This window comes from Heptranchias perlo, chromosome 3 (assembly GCF_035084215.1).
Source record: "Heptranchias perlo isolate sHepPer1 chromosome 3, sHepPer1.hap1, whole genome shotgun sequence".
Classification (NCBI taxonomy): Eukaryota; Metazoa; Chordata; class Chondrichthyes; order Hexanchiformes; family Hexanchidae; genus Heptranchias; species Heptranchias perlo.
The window spans coordinates 82,544,252-82,561,463 of NC_090327.1; the positions used below are offsets into that span (position 1 = coordinate 82,544,252).

At 41.4% G+C, this 17,212-nt stretch overlaps 1 protein-coding gene across 5 annotated transcripts in view; it reads left to right on the forward strand.

Annotated features, from left to right (window-relative positions):
* Window positions 1-17,212, forward strand: part of zfhx4 (zinc finger homeobox 4) — a 248,620-nt gene that overhangs the window by 226,300 nt on the left and 5,108 nt on the right. For 2 of the 5 annotated variants that reach the window (XM_067980594.1, XM_067980602.1), the window contains exon 9: window positions 2,307-7,754. In XM_067980594.1, the coding sequence (XP_067836695.1) occupies window positions 2,307-7,754 (5,448 nt within the window). Of the gene's footprint in view, window positions 1-2,306; window positions 7,755-13,683; window positions 13,861-14,398; window positions 14,654-15,769; window positions 16,506-17,212 lie in introns of those variants that run through there. The other 3 variants (XR_010961575.1, XM_067980609.1, XM_067980620.1) reach the window with 3 other exon arrangements.

The window sequence follows — 17,212 nt, forward strand, 5'->3', positions numbered from 1 at the left end:
ATGGGTCCAAGCTCCACTTCAGGACTTAAGTGTCATAATCTAGGCTGAAACTTCAATGCAGTACTGAAGGAGTGCTGCATTTGTGGGAGGTGTTGCCTTTTGGATGTGACTTTAAACTGAGACCTCGGTAGACTTAAAATATTACAGTATAGATATTCTACCCCAACAATGGAGTTTAATATGGGGCAAGACCCAGATCACCGAGTTTCCACCTCATTAACACTGAGCTGCAAACCCTAATCTGGGGAGGAGGAGCTGGCACTTCTTCTATTCACCCCCATAAGACCATAAGAGATAGGAGCAGGAATAGGCCATTTGGCCTCTCAAGCCTGCTCCACCATTTAATGAGATCATGGCTGATCTGATTTTTACCTCAACTCCACTTTCCTGCCCTTTCCCCATATTCTTTGACTCCCTTGCTAATAAAAAATTTGTCTAACTCAGCCTTGAATGTATTCAATGACTCAGCCTCCACAGCTTTTTGGGGTAAAGAATTCCAAAAATTCCTCCTCATTTCCGTCTTAAACGGGCAACCCCTTATTCTGAGACTATGCCCCCTAGTTGTAAATTCCTCCATGAGGGGTAACATCCTCTCAGCATCTACCCTATCGAGTCCCCTCAGAATCTTGTATGTTTCAATAAGATCTACTCTCATTCTTCTAAACTCCAATGAGTATAGACCCAACCTGTTCAATCTCTCCTCATAAGACAACCCTTCCATACCCGGAATCAACCTAGTGAACCTTCTCTGAACTGCCTCCAATGCATGTATGTCCTTCCTTAAATATGGGCACCAGAACTGTACGCAGTACTCCAGGTGTGGTCTCACCAGCACCCTGTACAGGTGTAGCATGACTTCCCTGCTTTTATACTCCATCCCCCTAGAAATAAAGGCCAATATTCCGTTTGCCTTCCGGATTACCTGCTGCACCTGTATGTTGACTTTTTGTGTTTCATGTACGAGGACACCCAGATCCCTCTGTACCGCAGCATTTTGTAGTATTTCTCCATTCAAATAATATTTTGCTTTTTTATTTTTCCCCCCAAAGTGGATGACTTCACATTTTCACACATTATATTCCATCTGCCAAATTTTTGCCCATTCGCTTAACCTGTCAATATCCCTTTGCAGACACTTTGTGTCCTCATCGCAACTTGCTTTTCCACCTATCTTTGTATCATCAGCAAATTTGGCCACAAGACACTCTGTTCCTTCATCCAAGTCATTGATATATTGTAAATAGTTGAGGCCCCAGCACAGATCCCTGCAATACCCCACTAGTTACAGATTGCCATTTTGAAAATGACCCTTTTATCCCGACTCTTTGTTTTCTGTAAGTTAGCCAATCCTCTATCCATGCCAGTATATTACCCCCAACACCATGAGCTCTTATCTTGTGCAATAGTCTTTTATGTGGCACCTTATCAAATGCCTTTTGAAAATCCAAATATATTGCATCCATTGGTTCCCCTTTATCCACCCTGCCTGTTACTTCCTCAAAGAGCTCTAATATATTTTTCAGGCATGATTTCCCCTTCATAAAACCACATTGACTCTCCTTGATTGTATTATGAGTCTCCAAATGTCCTGCTACTACTTCCTTAATAATGGATTCTAGCATTTTCCCAATGACAGATGTTAGGCTAACTGGTCTATAGTTACCTGCTTTCTGTTTCACTTCCTTCTTGAAAAGGGGTGTTACGTTTGCAGTCTTCCAATGCGTTGGGATCTTTCCAGAATCTAGTGAATTCTGGAAGATTACAACCAATGCATCCACTATCTCTGTAGCCACTTCCTTTAAGACTCTCGTATGCAAGCCATCAGGTCCAGAGGACTTGTCAGCCTTTAGACCCATTAGTTTACCTAGTACTTTTTCTCTAGTGATAGTGATTGTTTTTAGTTCCTCCCTCCCCTTTGCCCCTTGATTTTCTACTATTATTGGTATGTTATTAGTGTCTTCTACTGTGAAGACCAAACAGTCTCTCTTGTTCCTGCTCTCAGATTGAGCTTGTAACCTGTGAGTCGGCCAAAGTCCATGATGGCTTGAAAGATGACAGGTAGTGAGCTTGTGATGTTAGTCACTTATAGCAGCATGTTATCAGAATACAATGATATTTTGTGCTTGGCTCTTCCCTCAATGAGCATACCAGAGAGGGTTCATCCTTATGGCTTTTGCAACTGGCTCTGTGGAAAAAAAAGAAGGATGGAGATGTGGCAGACCTCCTATAGGGAATTTAGGAGAGTTATGGTATTTTGAAATCACAACATATGTTCCTTACATCCTATACCAATTTTTATTAAACAGGTGAATATTCATCAGAGGGGAAGTTTTATACAGTCTCAAACAACTCAAAGTCTGGAACTGAGTCAAAAAATGAGGAGCAGAAGCTGCCAAAGGAATCTTCAGATACCACTGATTGGAAGAAGGATGGAAGTCAACGTTTTAAGGTTTCAGACTCTTTGCAAGATCAACTGAATGAACTCCAGAAAAGGCAACAACTGCCTGTATCTGATCGGCATGTGTACAAGTATCGCTGTAGTCAGTGTAGTCTGGCTTTCAAGACCATGCAGAAACTTCAGATTCATTCGCAGTATCATGCTATTCGGGCTGCCACAATGTGTAGTCTTTGTCAGCGCAGCTTCCGCACATTTCTGGCTTTAAAGAGACATTTAGAAACCAGTCATCCTGAACTAAGTGAGGCTGAGATACAACAGATATGTGGGAGTTATCACGTGAATGGAGAATTCTGGTCAGAAAATGAAGTTATCAGCCAAGAAGATAATATTCTGGTACAGGAAATAGATAAGGAAGAAGAAATAGATCAGGATGGGAAAGTCAGTCCAACAGGAAGTGACAGCAGCTCTATTCTAGATGATTTAAGTTCAGAACCAAAACGAACACTGCCTTTCCGGAAAGGTCCAAATTTTACCATGGAAAAATTTTTAGATCCTTCTCGGCCATACAAATGCACAGTGTGCAAAGAATCTTTCACGCAGAAGAACATTCTTTTGGTTCACTATAATTCAGTATCTCACTTACACAAGCTAAAGAAAGTTCTACAAGAGGCATCAAGTCCACTTCCTCAAGAATCCAACAACAGCATAGATAACAAGCCCTACAAGTGCAACACATGTAATGTTGCTTATAGCCAGAGCTCTACACTGGAAATACATATGAGATCTGTGCTCCACCAGACTAAAGCAAGGGCAGCCAAACTGGAAGCAGGGAGTTGTAGCACTGTAGGTGGAAACAGTGGTGTTGGCAGTAGTGGTAGTCTGCTTGCTACTGGTCAAATGACTACAGATTCTCTCGGGATGGCATCAGCTAGTAACAAGGACGTTAATGCAAATATCAAAGAAGCAAACAAAAAACAGTTTACTGAAACAATTCCTCCTCAGTCTGTCCAACATCAATCCCAGTCACCAGCACAGGCCCAAGCCCAAGCCCAGGCCCAGGCCCAAGCCCAGGCCCAAGCCCAAGCCCAGGCCCAAGCCCAGGCCCAAGCCCAGGCCCAGGCTCAGGCCCTGGCCCAAGCCCAGGCACAAATGCATCTGCAACATGAACTGCAGCAACAAGCTGCCTTCTTTCAGCCTCAATTTCTAAACCCAGCATTGTTACCACACTTCCCTATGACAGCTGAAGCTTTGCTGCAGTTACAACAGCCACAGTTTCTCTTTCCTTTTTATCTGCCAGGCACTGAATTTAATCTAAATACAGAGCTAGGCTTGCCTGGTTCTGGGGCCTTTGGAATGTCTGCAATGACAGGATCTCTGCTAGAAGATCTAAAGCAGCAAGTACAAGGGCAACAGCTACTGCAAATTCAGCAGCAATACGGGCAACAACATCAAGGTGTACAGTCTCAGCAACTGTCACAAAAACAACAGCAACAAGCAGTTAAACCATCAAAGCAGGAACAAAATGTTTCAAATTCCACAGAGACCCAGTTGTTAAAAGACACTTATTCCTATAAAGAAACTGAGGAACTAATGGAGATAATAGAAAATAAGGCACAGCATGAGTTCTTAAGTGAATCCGAAGCTATAAAAGAGAATAAAGAGATCAAAAAGCAGAAATCAGTAGAACCTGTGCTTCCACCTCCTCGTATTCCATCTGGTGCAAGAGGCAATGCAGCAAAAGCTTTATTAGAAAACTTTGGCTTTGAGTTGGTTATCCAGTTTAATGAAAACAAGCAGAAAGTTCAGAAGAGAATCAAGAATGGGGAAAATGAGAATACTGACAAACTAGAATGTGAAGCATGTGGCAAGCTGTTTTCAAACATTCTTATTCTGAAGAGCCATCAAGAGCATGTTCATTGCCAGTTTTTCCCATTTGGAGAGCTGGAAATATTTGCATGCCACTATAGGGAAGCATATGACAAACTGTATCCAGTAACAACACCCTCACCAGAGTCACCTGCACCTCCTCCACCGCCGCCTCCTCCCCCTCCTCCACCACCACCAACACCACCTCCCTCAACAGGGAATGGCAAACTCCAAGGATCTGCCCCATCACCATTACCACCACCACCGCCTCCGCCTCCTCCTCCTCCTCCACCTCCACCTCCTCCACCTTCTTCACAATCCCAAGTTCAGATGCCTGTATCCCTGGATCTGCCTCTCTTCCCCCCAGTTATGATGCAGCATTCTTCTTTGCCTCCCCAGCTCACTTTGCAACTTCCAACAATGGAGTCTTTATCTGCAGACCTCACCCAGCTCTGTCAACAACAGTTAGGTTTAGATCCCAATTTTCTGAGACATCACCAATTCAAACGTCCACGTACAAGAATCACAGATGATCAACTAAAGATCTTGCGGACTTATTTTGACATCAATAATTCACCAACTGAAGAACAAATCCAAGAAATGTCAGAAAAATCTGGACTTCCACAGAAAGTTATTAAACATTGGTTTCGTAATACCCTTTTTAAAGAAAGACAAAGAAATAAGGATTCACCATACAATTTCAATAATCCACCTATTACCACATTGGAAGAATCCAGAAATGATACGTATTTTAGTACGGGAGAATATTACCGGACCGATGGTACAATAAATAAACGGTCATCTAGAACACGATTCACGGATTACCAGTTGAGGGTTCTGCAGGACTTTTTTGATACTAATGCTTATCCAAAAGATGATGAAATAGAACAATTATCCACAGTTCTAAACCTACCTACCCGAGTAATTGTTGTGTGGTTCCAAAATGCACGTCAAAAAGCACGTAAGAGTTTTGAGAACCAGGCCGATACTAAAGACAGTGAAAGAAGGGAACTAACCAATGAGCGTTATATTCGAACCAGTAATTTACAATATCAGTGTAAAAAATGCAGTGTAGTGTTTCCACGAATTTTTGATCTAATTACACATCAAAAGAAACAGTGTTACAAAGATGAAGATGATGATGGTCAGGATGATAGTCAAACAGAAGATTCAATGGATGCCACAGACCAAATGATGTCAAATCATCCTGATACTTCTTGCCCAACAGACACATCAAAATCTACAGTGGGAACAGTGACAGGGTCTGGTTCTAGATCTGGTTCTAGTTCTGGTTCTAGTACTCCTCTGATGCCTTCACCCAAACTGGAAATGGATAAAAGTTCACCTAAATCTAACTTACCAGTAGAGAAACCAAAGCAAATTGAGGCTGCTCAACCCGCTCAAATGGCCAAACCGACATCTTTACCTCCATCAGAGCCACAGCCATCAGCACCTCAGTCACAGCAGCAAAAGCAATCCCAACAACAAATAATGCGACCTCATTCACAGCCTCAAAATACAACAGTTCCATCCAGCCCTCTGTCTGTAGCAGTCACCCCTTTACAGAACAGTCTACCTCCTCAGATGTTACAGTACCAGTGTGACCAGTGTAAATATGCCTTTCCAACCTTGGAACTTTGGCAGGAGCACCAGCACATTCATTTTTTGGCAGCCCAAAATCAGTTCCTCCATTCACAAATCTTGGATAGATCTTTAGATATGCCCTATATGATTTTTGACCCGAACAGCCCACTTATGGCAGGACAGTTGCTTCCTGGACCTCTTACACAGATATCCTCCCAGACTAGTTCATCAGTTCCAACTCCTTCAAATACAGCTTCTGGTACAGTTAAGCGTAAATTGGAAGAAAAAGAAAACAATCAAAATGAAAAAGAAGGTGCAAATAGTAGTGATGAGCCACATCGTGATAAAAGGCTTAGAACTACAATTACTCCAGAGCAGCTGGAGGTACTGTATGAAAAATACTTGTTGGATTCTAATCCTACTCGAAAAATGTTGGATCACATTTCAAATGAAGTAGGCCTGAAGAAACGTGTGGTTCAGGTTTGGTTTCAGAACACTCGAGCTCGTGAAAGAAAGGGCCAGTTTCGTGCCATTGGTCCAAGTCAGTCTCATAGAAGGTGCCCTTTTTGCCGAGCACTCTTTAAAGCTAAAACAGCGCTTGAAACACATATTCGTTCTCGACATTGGCATGAAGCAAAACAAGCAGGCTACAGCCTCCCCCCAAGCCCCATTATGCCACAAGATGATGATGGTGAAAGCCCTCAGAAAGATAACTATTTTGAATTTCCAACATTACTTTTTTCCAAGATTGATGCATTAAGTGAAAATGAAGCACCATCTACAGTTTCAACACCAGTAAGTAAAACAGCAGAGATGTCACCAAAACATCTTCTGAGCCCTTCATTATTCAAATCAGAATGCAATGAAGATGCAGGAAGCCCAAATATAGTCCCTGCTGTTGTCAGTTTTGATCAGTGTAAGACTGATTATGATGAAACATCATCTATTAATACAGCTATAAGTGATGGAAGCACAGGAGATGAAGGAAACAATGAAGCTGAAAATCATCTAGGTAACACTACAGAAAATAAAGCTACTGAGTCTTCAGATGACCTAAAAACACCAATAGCTGGTGATCAATTGTCAATGATGGTTACAACTCCCACAGTTGATTATTACGATGAGAGACTTTCCATGAGCTTACCCAGCCCTTCTCTAAGCTTCATATCAAGAGATAATGACCAAGATGATAGTGTTGACCGAAGTGAGACATCAAGTTTAGCTGATCCCTGTTCTCCTAGTCCATTTGGGAGCCACAGTAGTCTCAGATCATCGAGAACCAGTGAGCGACCTGGTCATAAACGCTTCAGAACACAAATGAGTAACCTTCAACTAAAAGTCCTTAAGTCATGCTTCACTGACTACCGTACACCAACAATGCAAGAGTGTGAACTTCTTGGCAATGAAATTAATTTACCTAAAAGAGTTGTCCAGGTCTGGTTTCAGAATGCTCGAGCAAAGGACAAAAAAATCAAGTTAAACATGGCAAAATCATTCATGATGAATCAAACTGGAAGCGATGGACAAAGAACAGAATGTTCTCTGTGTGGTGTTATGTACACTGCACGTTTGTCTATCAGAGATCACATTTTCTCACAGCAGCATATCAACAAAGTGAGAGAAACGATAGGAAGCCAGCTAGATAGGGAGAAGGATTATCTCGCTCCTACAACTGTCCGACAATTGATGGCTCAACAAGAGTTGGATCGTTTGAAGAAGGCCACAGATGCTTTGGGCATAACATCACAACAACAAGTTCTGCATCAGCAAAGCATAATGGAAAATAATGCACTGCATGGCCTCAATGCTTCTACATCCTATTCGGGCCTCTCAGGCCTTTCTCCAGTTGTTCTCCCTGGAGTAAATGGTCCTGCTTCACTGCCTGGTTTTCCACAAAACACAACTGGTAAGTTACTAGGATTCATATTTCTTTCTTTCATTGCAGTAAGTTATTAAATATACAAGTGTATAGTTTTAGGGCCTTAAAATGCATTGTGCCAAACATCTGTCAACACTCAAAACTTTCCACATAGTGAATTCCAATTTTGGCCTTATTATCACTTACTAGATCCTGTATGCCTCCTCAGAGAGAGACAAAGAGGGTGGGATAGAAAAAGTTGGAGTATGGGTCACAATGGACTGCTGTCACACACTTCTAAACTGATAGATAAAGAACACTATTAAAAAGTCTTTAAACATAGTCATCTGCCCATCCTTTCATCCCATGAATGGCACATGAATCTAAAGAGAGGGGAGAAAATAAACTAAAAGTGAGGAGGTGGAATTATAAAAGATGCATTTATTTATCAAAGTTCAATTTAACACCTTATAAGCCTACAGTATTACAATGCATACAATCTGAAAGAAATTTTTGAAGTGAGTACTCATCTTCTGAAGTGTCCATATTTCAGTTTCATAATGAAAAGAAAATAATTACTGTACAGCCCATTAAATTAGATCTGAAGGGAGGAGGTTAATGCTTTGCTAAATATAGATGAACAAATGCTAGTGCCTGATTGAGAAGTAGAAGGAGATAATTATTAATGTTGTTCAGACCAAAGAATGACATGCAAATGTTACAAAAGAAAAAAGTTGAAAGACAAGTTTAAATGTTTTTATATTAGCAGAAATTTGAAATAATTTTTTGAAACTGGAGGTATATGCAGTCAATAAATATACTTACATTATTGCCATCACAGAAACATAGCTGCAAGTGGATGATGCAAATGAATGGAGCTAAGGGAATCAAGTATATTTTGCAAAGATAGACTTAATAAGCTAGGTGTTTTTGGTAAGAGATCATATAGCAGCTGTCAATAGAGTGAATATAGCAACAGAAGGTAAGACAGTAGAAGTCTTATGGGTAGAAATTAGTAATGGTGAAGGCAAAAAGTAATCAACGATTAGCTCAAGATGAAGAGATAGAAAGCTATTCTGGCAAGTAAGAAAAGCTACTGGAAATCATAATGCATAGCGATGGGAATTTTTTTCAGAGACAAAATGGACAGACCAGGAATTACCAAGGAAGACAGTAAAATTGCTGGCTATTTCATAGAGGCAATCAGGTGTTGCTATTTAACACAACATGTGAAGCATTGGGTCTATGCTGTATTAGATTTAGCAGTCCAGGTGAACTGGTTAACAACCTGGATATAGGTGAAGACCTGGGGTTCATTAATACTTGTATTGTTAGATTTGATATTGTAATAATGGCTAAGTACAAAAATAAAAGTGTGGAGGTGTAAAACTCTAGAACAACAAACTTTGGAGCTTTCAGCTGCATAGGGAAGATTAAGTGGAGAACAGGTCTAGAAACCAAAACAATAGAAGAATTATTTTCTTCCTTTTCACCAATTTTTGACCCTTTCTTCACTACCTGATACCCTGAAGGGAGTGGAGTATGGTTCTGTGAGCACTGACTCCCCTAGGTACCTTGTCCAAGTGGTCATTCTTCATGTGTGACAGTGAGTTTTGGCAGTCTACTCAACCATTGAAGGTATTAAAGCCATGTCCAATCCTTCCCTCACCCAGTGTCTATATTAATATATATTTATATATATATAATGTATATACACACACACACACATTTCCAGTAGAGGCAGTCAGTAACAATTGGGAGGGGAAGCCCTGGTGAGGGCTATATCCAAGGGGATATAGACAGGCTGGGTGAGTGGGCGGAGATTTGGCAGATGCAATACAATATTGGAAAATGTGAGGTTATGCACTTTGGCAGGAAAAATCAGAGAGCAAGTTATTATCTTAATGGCGAGAAACTGGAAAGTACTGCAGTACAAAGGGATCTGGGGGTCCTAGTGCAAGAAAATCAAAAAGTTAGTATGCAGGTGCAGCAGGTGATCAAGAAGGCCAACGGAATGTTGGCGTTTATTGCTAAGGGGATAGAATATAAAAACAGGGAGGTATTGCTGCAGTTATATAAGGTATTGGTGAGACCGCACCTGGAATACTGCATACAGTTTTGGTCTCCATACTTAAGAAAAGACATACTTGCTCTCAAGGCAGTGCAAAGAAGGTTCAATCGGTTAATCCCGGGGATGAGGGGGCGGACATATGAGGAGAGATTGAGTAGATTGGGACTCTACTCATTGGAGTTCAGAAGAATGAGAGGCGATCTTATTGAAACATACAAGATTGTGAAGGGGCTTGATCAGGTGGATGCGGTAAGGATGTTCCCAAGGATGGGTGAAACTAGAACTAGGGGGCATAATCTTAGAATAAGGGGCTGCTCTTTCAAAACTGAGATGAGGAGAAACTTCTTCACTCAGAGGGTGGTGGGTCTGTGGAATTTGCTGCCCCAGGAGGCTGTGGAAGCTACATCATTGAATAAATTTAAAACAGAAATCGACAGTTTCCTTGAAGTAAAGGGAATTAGGGGTTACGGGGAGCGGGCAGGAAATTGGACATGAATTTAGATTTGAGGTTAGGATCAGATCAGCCATGATCTTATTGAATGGCGGAGCAGGCTCGAGGGGCCGATTGGCCTACTACTGCTCCTATTTCTTATGTTCTTATATTCTTATGAACTTTATCCTCCCTATCCCAGGATGCTGAGGCCAGTGACACACATATGCCATCCCAGCGGCAATGAACCAACTCAGCACAGATAGTGGAACGAACCTGGGATCTTCATAGTCTGAGTGTTTTAACTGCTTCCTGGCTAACCAGCTGAGTCATCACAATTATTTGGAAAGATACAAGGAAAGATGGAATGTAATGAGAAATTGGAGACATATAAAAGTTGATCAAAAATAACTGAAACAAGTGTGAGAAGAGCTAAGGGGGTAATAGAAATTCAGATCATGGATAGTAACATGAGGGATCCAACTTTATTGTTAACTATATAAGTAGTAGATGGTGTGCTAAAGATTAGTTGGGAGGATTAAGGGATAAAGTAGTCTAAAAATATTTTAGAGGATCAAGACCATACGATATTTTCAGATGAAGAAAGACCATCAGCTTTCTAAAATACCAATCCTACCATCTTCCCAACACAGCATCAAATTGTTTCGTAAACGACTCCAGTGTCCTAGCCTTAGCCACCCTCCCTGGCAAACTATTCCTGCTGTCGGTTACCATCTGTGTAAAGAAACATTTTCTGATGCCTGTTCTAAATTGATAGCTGAGTTCAATACATTCTTTATATCAATTGTAAACAATTTTACAACACCAAGTTATAGTCCAGCAATTTTATTTTAAATTCACAAGCTTTCGGAGGCTTCCTCCTTCATCAGGTGAACGATTATATCAGTCTTCACAGATGTAGACTGTGTAAATTCTAGATCCAGCAGACATTTTTGATCTAGAATCCACAAAATATGTAGAGGTCAGTAAAGCATCTGTTAGAAAATCTCAAGAAAGGTGAGGAGGTGGAGTGATATCCTGAATTGTGGGCTTTGAAGTATATACACAATAGTGCAGTATAAGTGCTTTCACTCAGTGTCTGGCTGGGAACCCTGCAAATTCTGACATATCATTGTAAAGCAGTTCCTTGATGACTCAGTTGATAAAGGCAGAATGTAACTGATCAAAAGATTCCAGATTCAGTTCTTAGTCAGTGCTGAGTTAGCTGAGGATGACAGTAGGGATAATATAATTGTTTGTCTTAGCCTCCCATGTTTAAGAAATCAGGTTTCCGATTTGATAAATATTGAGTGACTTGTGCTGGAAAATCTGTACATGTGGATGTGGGGTTGAGTACGGAAACAGGCTTGTCTATTCCCAGGACCAGGTGGTTTCCATCCCAGGGTTTTAAACAAAGTAGGTGAGAAAATTGCAGAAGCCCTAACCATAATCTTACAAAGTTCTTTCAATTCAGGAACCATTCCTTTAGATTGAAAAATTGCACGTCACTCTATTATTTAAAAAAGGTGAGAGAGGGAAGCCAGGGAATTGTAGACCAGTTAGCCTAACATCTGGAAATTATTAGAGCCTATAATTAAGGGTAGAGTGACTGAACACCGTGAAAATTTTCAGCTGATCAGTGAGAGCCAGCATGGATTTGTAAAGGATAGTTCATGCCTGACAAACCTGATTGAATTTTTTGAAGAGGTGACTAAAGTAGTGGACAGGGGAATGTCTATGGATGTTGTTTATATGGATTTCCAGAAGGCATTCGATAAAGTCCCTCATAAGAGACTGTTAGCTAAAATTGAAGCACATGGAATTAAGGGCAAATTATTAACCTGGTTAGGAAATTGGCTGAGTGGCAGGAGACAGAGAGTAGGGATAATGGGCAGGTACTCAAATTGGCAGGATGTGACTAGTGGTGTCCCATCGGGATCTGTGTTGGGGCCTCAACTATTCACTGTATTTATTAACGACTTATATGACAGGATAGAGAGCCACATATCCAATTTTGCCAATGGCACAAAGATAGGCAGCATTATAAGCAGTGTAGATGGAAGCATAAAATTACAGAGAGATATTAATAAATTAAGTGAATGGGCAAAACTGTGCTAGGTAAGCGTGAGGTCATCCACCCTGGACCTAAAGGATAGATCAGAGTACTTGCTAAATGTTGAAAAGTTCGAAACAGTGGAGGTCCAAGGAGACATATTGGTCCATGTACATAGATCATTAAAATGTCATGGACAGGTACAGAAAATAATCAAAAAGGCTAATGGAATGCTGGCCTTTATATCTAGAGGACTAGAATACAAGGGGGTAGAAGTTATGCTACAGCTATACAAGGCCCTGGTTAGACCACACCTGGAGTACTGTGTTCATTTCTGGGCACCGCACCTTAGGAAGGATATATTGGCCTTGGAGGGAATGCAGCGTAGATTTACTAGAATGATACCTGGACTCCAAGGATTAAATTACGAAGGGAGATTACACAAACTAGGGTTGTATTCCCTGGAATTTAGAAGATTAAGGGGTGATTTGATCGAAGTTTTCAAGCTATTAAGGGGAACTCATAGGGTAGATAGAGAGAAACTATTCCCGCTGGTTGGAGAGTCTAGGACTAGGGGACAAAGCCTAAAAATTAGAGCCAGGACTTTCATGAGTGAAGTTGGGAAAGACTTCTACACGCAAAGGGTGGTAGAAGTTTGGAACTCTCTTCCACAAATGGCAGTTGATGCTAGCTCAATTGTTAATTTTAAATCTGAGATTAATAGATTTTTATTAACCAAAGGTATTAAGGGATATTGGGCTAAGGCAGGTACATGGAGTTAGGTCACAGATCAGCCATGATCTCATTGAATGGCACAACAGGCTGGAGGGACTAAATGGCGTACTCCTGTTCCTATGTTCCTATCGAAAAGCACATTCAAGGCTCACAAATGAAGAATGACTCCTTGGGCTAAATGCCAGGGTCAAATGACCTATCCATATCATTCACCATAGGCTCACACTGGAAGAATAACCACATTAGTGAGGTACCAAAAGTGCCCATGGAATTTTACCTGAGCAGGACCTAACCCTGTCAGGACAGGAAGAAGGGAGAACATTAGCAAAGTCTAAAAAATATCTTTAACTTACCACAAGGTTAAATTGGTTAAGACACCCAATCTGAAGTTAATTGGAATTATTCAAATCTACTTCCTCACCAAGCAAGAATGAAGCACTTTGCATAGATTCCATATTCTAATACATGCCACTGAATATGACATGATACACTGCTGGCTATAAAGGGCACAAAAAATTCCTCAGACTTCTGTGGCAGAAAATGTGAGGAAATTTAGGGCCTAAATGTTGTTGAAGGCTAAACTCAAAATGAAACTGTTAGTCTAGTTAAACAATTTCTGAAATACAAGTAAACATGTACATGTAATATGATGGCAAAGATGGTGAACAAAATTTCTAAAATGCCACAGTCATCACATAAATGTAGAGAATGAATTAACCACCTCAAGTGGATGGTATAGAAAAAATGGAAGACAACAAACAAGATCCAAAACTTGCTACGCTTGAGAGGCTGGGAAACATCTCACATGGCCTGAACACGAGGCAGTTCCAAGGAAGAAAGTACTTCTTTAGAGTCTCAACAACCGGTAAGTGTGAATATTTTTTACAACAATTTTCTCATACAGTACAAATACTGCTCATAATAGTTATCAATCAGCTTACTAATAGCAATGAGTAAAGTCATAATTCACATGAAGAAAATCCTGGGGGTTAAATTCGATAGCCACCGAATCTGGGCACGGGGGTCATGGTGCGCGATTAACCTGCCTCCGGTCATTCCGATGTAGGCAGCACGTGAGATTCGTGCTGCCTGGTCATTTACTTGATTCCAGCGCGAGCAGCCAAGCCCGGCTGCGTTGTTCAGTGACTTCGCACCAGCAGAGGGGCCAAATATCGCATGAGTGCCTCGCGCCACTTGAAGGCAGCCTGCACCTCTTAAAGGCAGCCTCTTGTGTGCAAAATATAAGATACAGGTCTGCACGGAGTCTGAACGGGAATCAGACATCGCACATGTAAAACACAGATGCAGGTCCGTCCCAATGTTTACGAACCGATGAGTTATGTTAAAACATTGAATAAAGGTTGCGCACTACTAATTCCCACATTCTCCAATCTGCACGCCAGACCTCACCAATCTGCCGATCTGAGTTTGTACCGGGCCTGTGAGAGAACGTGCACCCAGGTTCTCTGATTATGCACTAGAGGCCTTGGTGCAAGAGGTGGACAGAAGGAGGGGCATCCTATATCCGCAGAGGGGCAAGAGGTCCTCCAGACATATATTAAGAGGCAGTAGGGGACGAAGTCAATGCCAGGCACATAGCACCACGAACATGGATGCAGTGCAGGAAGAAGTTCAATGTTTTGACACGAGTGGTCAAGGTGAGTGAGGTCAACTGTCAATTGCCATCTCCTACCAACTGCACCACTAGCCGCATCCGCTGCTCCAAGCACTACACACCCCATCTCCCACCTACCAACAAACTCTTTCAATCAGTGCTCAACTCTTCCAATCAGATGCTTCCTCTCGCCCTCACACATTATCACTGTTGCAAGCCGCACACCCACAACTCAAAGATCACACACACTGGCAGCTATTCAACCATGACAGGCAAATCACCCAAACATCCTGCAGGACACTCACTGACACACGTCCCGCTTTCTTGCAGGAGAAGGTGGCGCATAACAGGAGGCAGCAAGTGGCAGTGGCATTTAGCCCCTCGAGCCTATTTCGCCATTCAATGAGATCACAGTTGATCTGTGGCCTTAGCCCCATATCCCTTAATACCCTTGGTTAACAAAAATCTATCAATCTCAGATTTAAAATTAACAGTTGAGCTAGCATCAATTGCCATTTGCAGAAGAGCGTTCCAAACTTCTACCACCCTTTGCATGTAGAAGTGTTTCCTAACTTCACTCCCACAAGTCCTGGTTCTAAATTTTAGGCTATGTCCCTTAGTCCTAATATTCAAGTATAGGAGACCTCCAAAAACAGGTACAAATGCATCAGCAGCCAGAAGCAATAATCCAGCAATTAACCTGTAAATCCTGCAAGGATTTAAATAGCGCTGGTGGGGGGTGCTCCAGGCCGTCCACAACATGTTCAGCTGCTCGTGGTTAAGGCAGTACGTTGGCTGGAGCGTTGAGTGCCAAAATGGTATCTGTCCCTTTAAATCAGTGTTGCAACGCTTAGTCTCCTTACTTTACATGGTACCGGCGTTCGTTATCTGCGTGTGCACAAATGGCTTTACCAAGATGGCGTCCGGCGCACATCGAGTGCATTCCGGACGCCACTTTGAGACCTTAGGAGGCCGCGTGGCGCCTAAAAAACGGGCACTACACGGCCCAATTTATAGCCCCCTGTGTTTATATTCCTTAGAAACACGCGAACTCCTTAAATTATTTTATATGTCTCTGGCATTTGCAACAACTCTTCTGCATTTCAAATATAGATATAATGCAATTTCATTAATGGAACAATGCCCTTCATGTCTACAGATAAGTCATCTTTTCCAGCTCCGCTACGTCCATCCTCAAGGCTACTACTATCTCACAGAAAGACAGTGCTGAGGCACAAGAGGATGCCAAATCACTGGGCAAGAAGGAGCCAATGAGTACATGCCACCCAAGTAACAGATTCCATATTATCTTGCTGAACAGCATTACAACCTTTCACCTGTAACCATATCCTCCACAGGGTCTTCTCCAGGTTACACCATATCAGCTGGAGTGCCTGCAAAAAGAGACAAGGGGATATGTCAGCCACAAGAGACAGGTGTCAATCTTTCTATACCCTTTCTATATTCTAGAGTCTTTTGGAGAAGGGCATGTACCTGCTACATTATGTCATTGACAATGTCAATGTGAAGTATGATAAAACCCAAACGAGCAGTGACACAGTAGCAATGCATAATATTACAAGACTCTGCCTAGACAGCAGAGACAATTCACTGTCTAGTAAATCTGGTCATCCAACATGTAGAAAACAAGCAAGTGTCCTCCATTTTATTCTAAGATATTGCTACTTACAACTGTCTTGCATTCTCTGTAGACATTTCTGTGGAGGATATGGGGTCAGGATCCAGCTTCCTGTGGCTGATGTGCGTCCCTCCTTACCCAGAGTTCCACCCTGTGGAGGGCCCTTCCAAAACTCAATAACCAAATGCCAAATTTTACTACAGTATAAGTTGATATTTTGTTTACCTGTTATATTTTTCTATTTGTGGAAATAAAAGATGTTTGATTTCTCATTTATTGCTCCAGTGTCTTCCTTTTCCTCTGCATTGCCAGACTTTCATCTGTGGAGTGGTCCTTTCAGCAAGATGGTTGCTCACTCTTCTGGGCATAGCTATTTCTGTAATGTTCAATCACATACAACTCGCTTTTATTCTTTGAATCTTGCTATCATTAATTCTTTGCTTTATGCCAGTTGGATTCAGAAAAATGCACTAATATAATGAAAATCTAAGATGATTAGTTGCAGTTTATTGAAATTCACACCAATGTGTATTTGTGTCTGTTCTCTCCACATATGTCAGAATGTTGTACATACTTATTCTAACAGACACTTTCTGCAAAACAGTTTAAAAAAAAAGACATGTTGGGGGTAATTTTGACTTTGGGTAATAGTGTAAAATGGGTGATATCGATTCAGCCGCCTGTTATACATCGCCAAATGGAAATGAAAATCGGGAGAGATGTATAACGGCTGGCTAAATTGATATCGCCTGTTTTACACTATTGCCCAAAGTCAAAATTACCCCCATTGCCTTTGGTCATAGATTTAGATAAAAGTCTGTTTCGAATATGATTTACAGCTTCACCTAAGTGCACCACTTAACTATTTGGAATTTCCAACGTTATATTGGATTTGAAATTTTGCCATGTGAAAATTAGTGTACAAACGCCTAACACATTTGTATACAATTTCTTTGTTGGTTA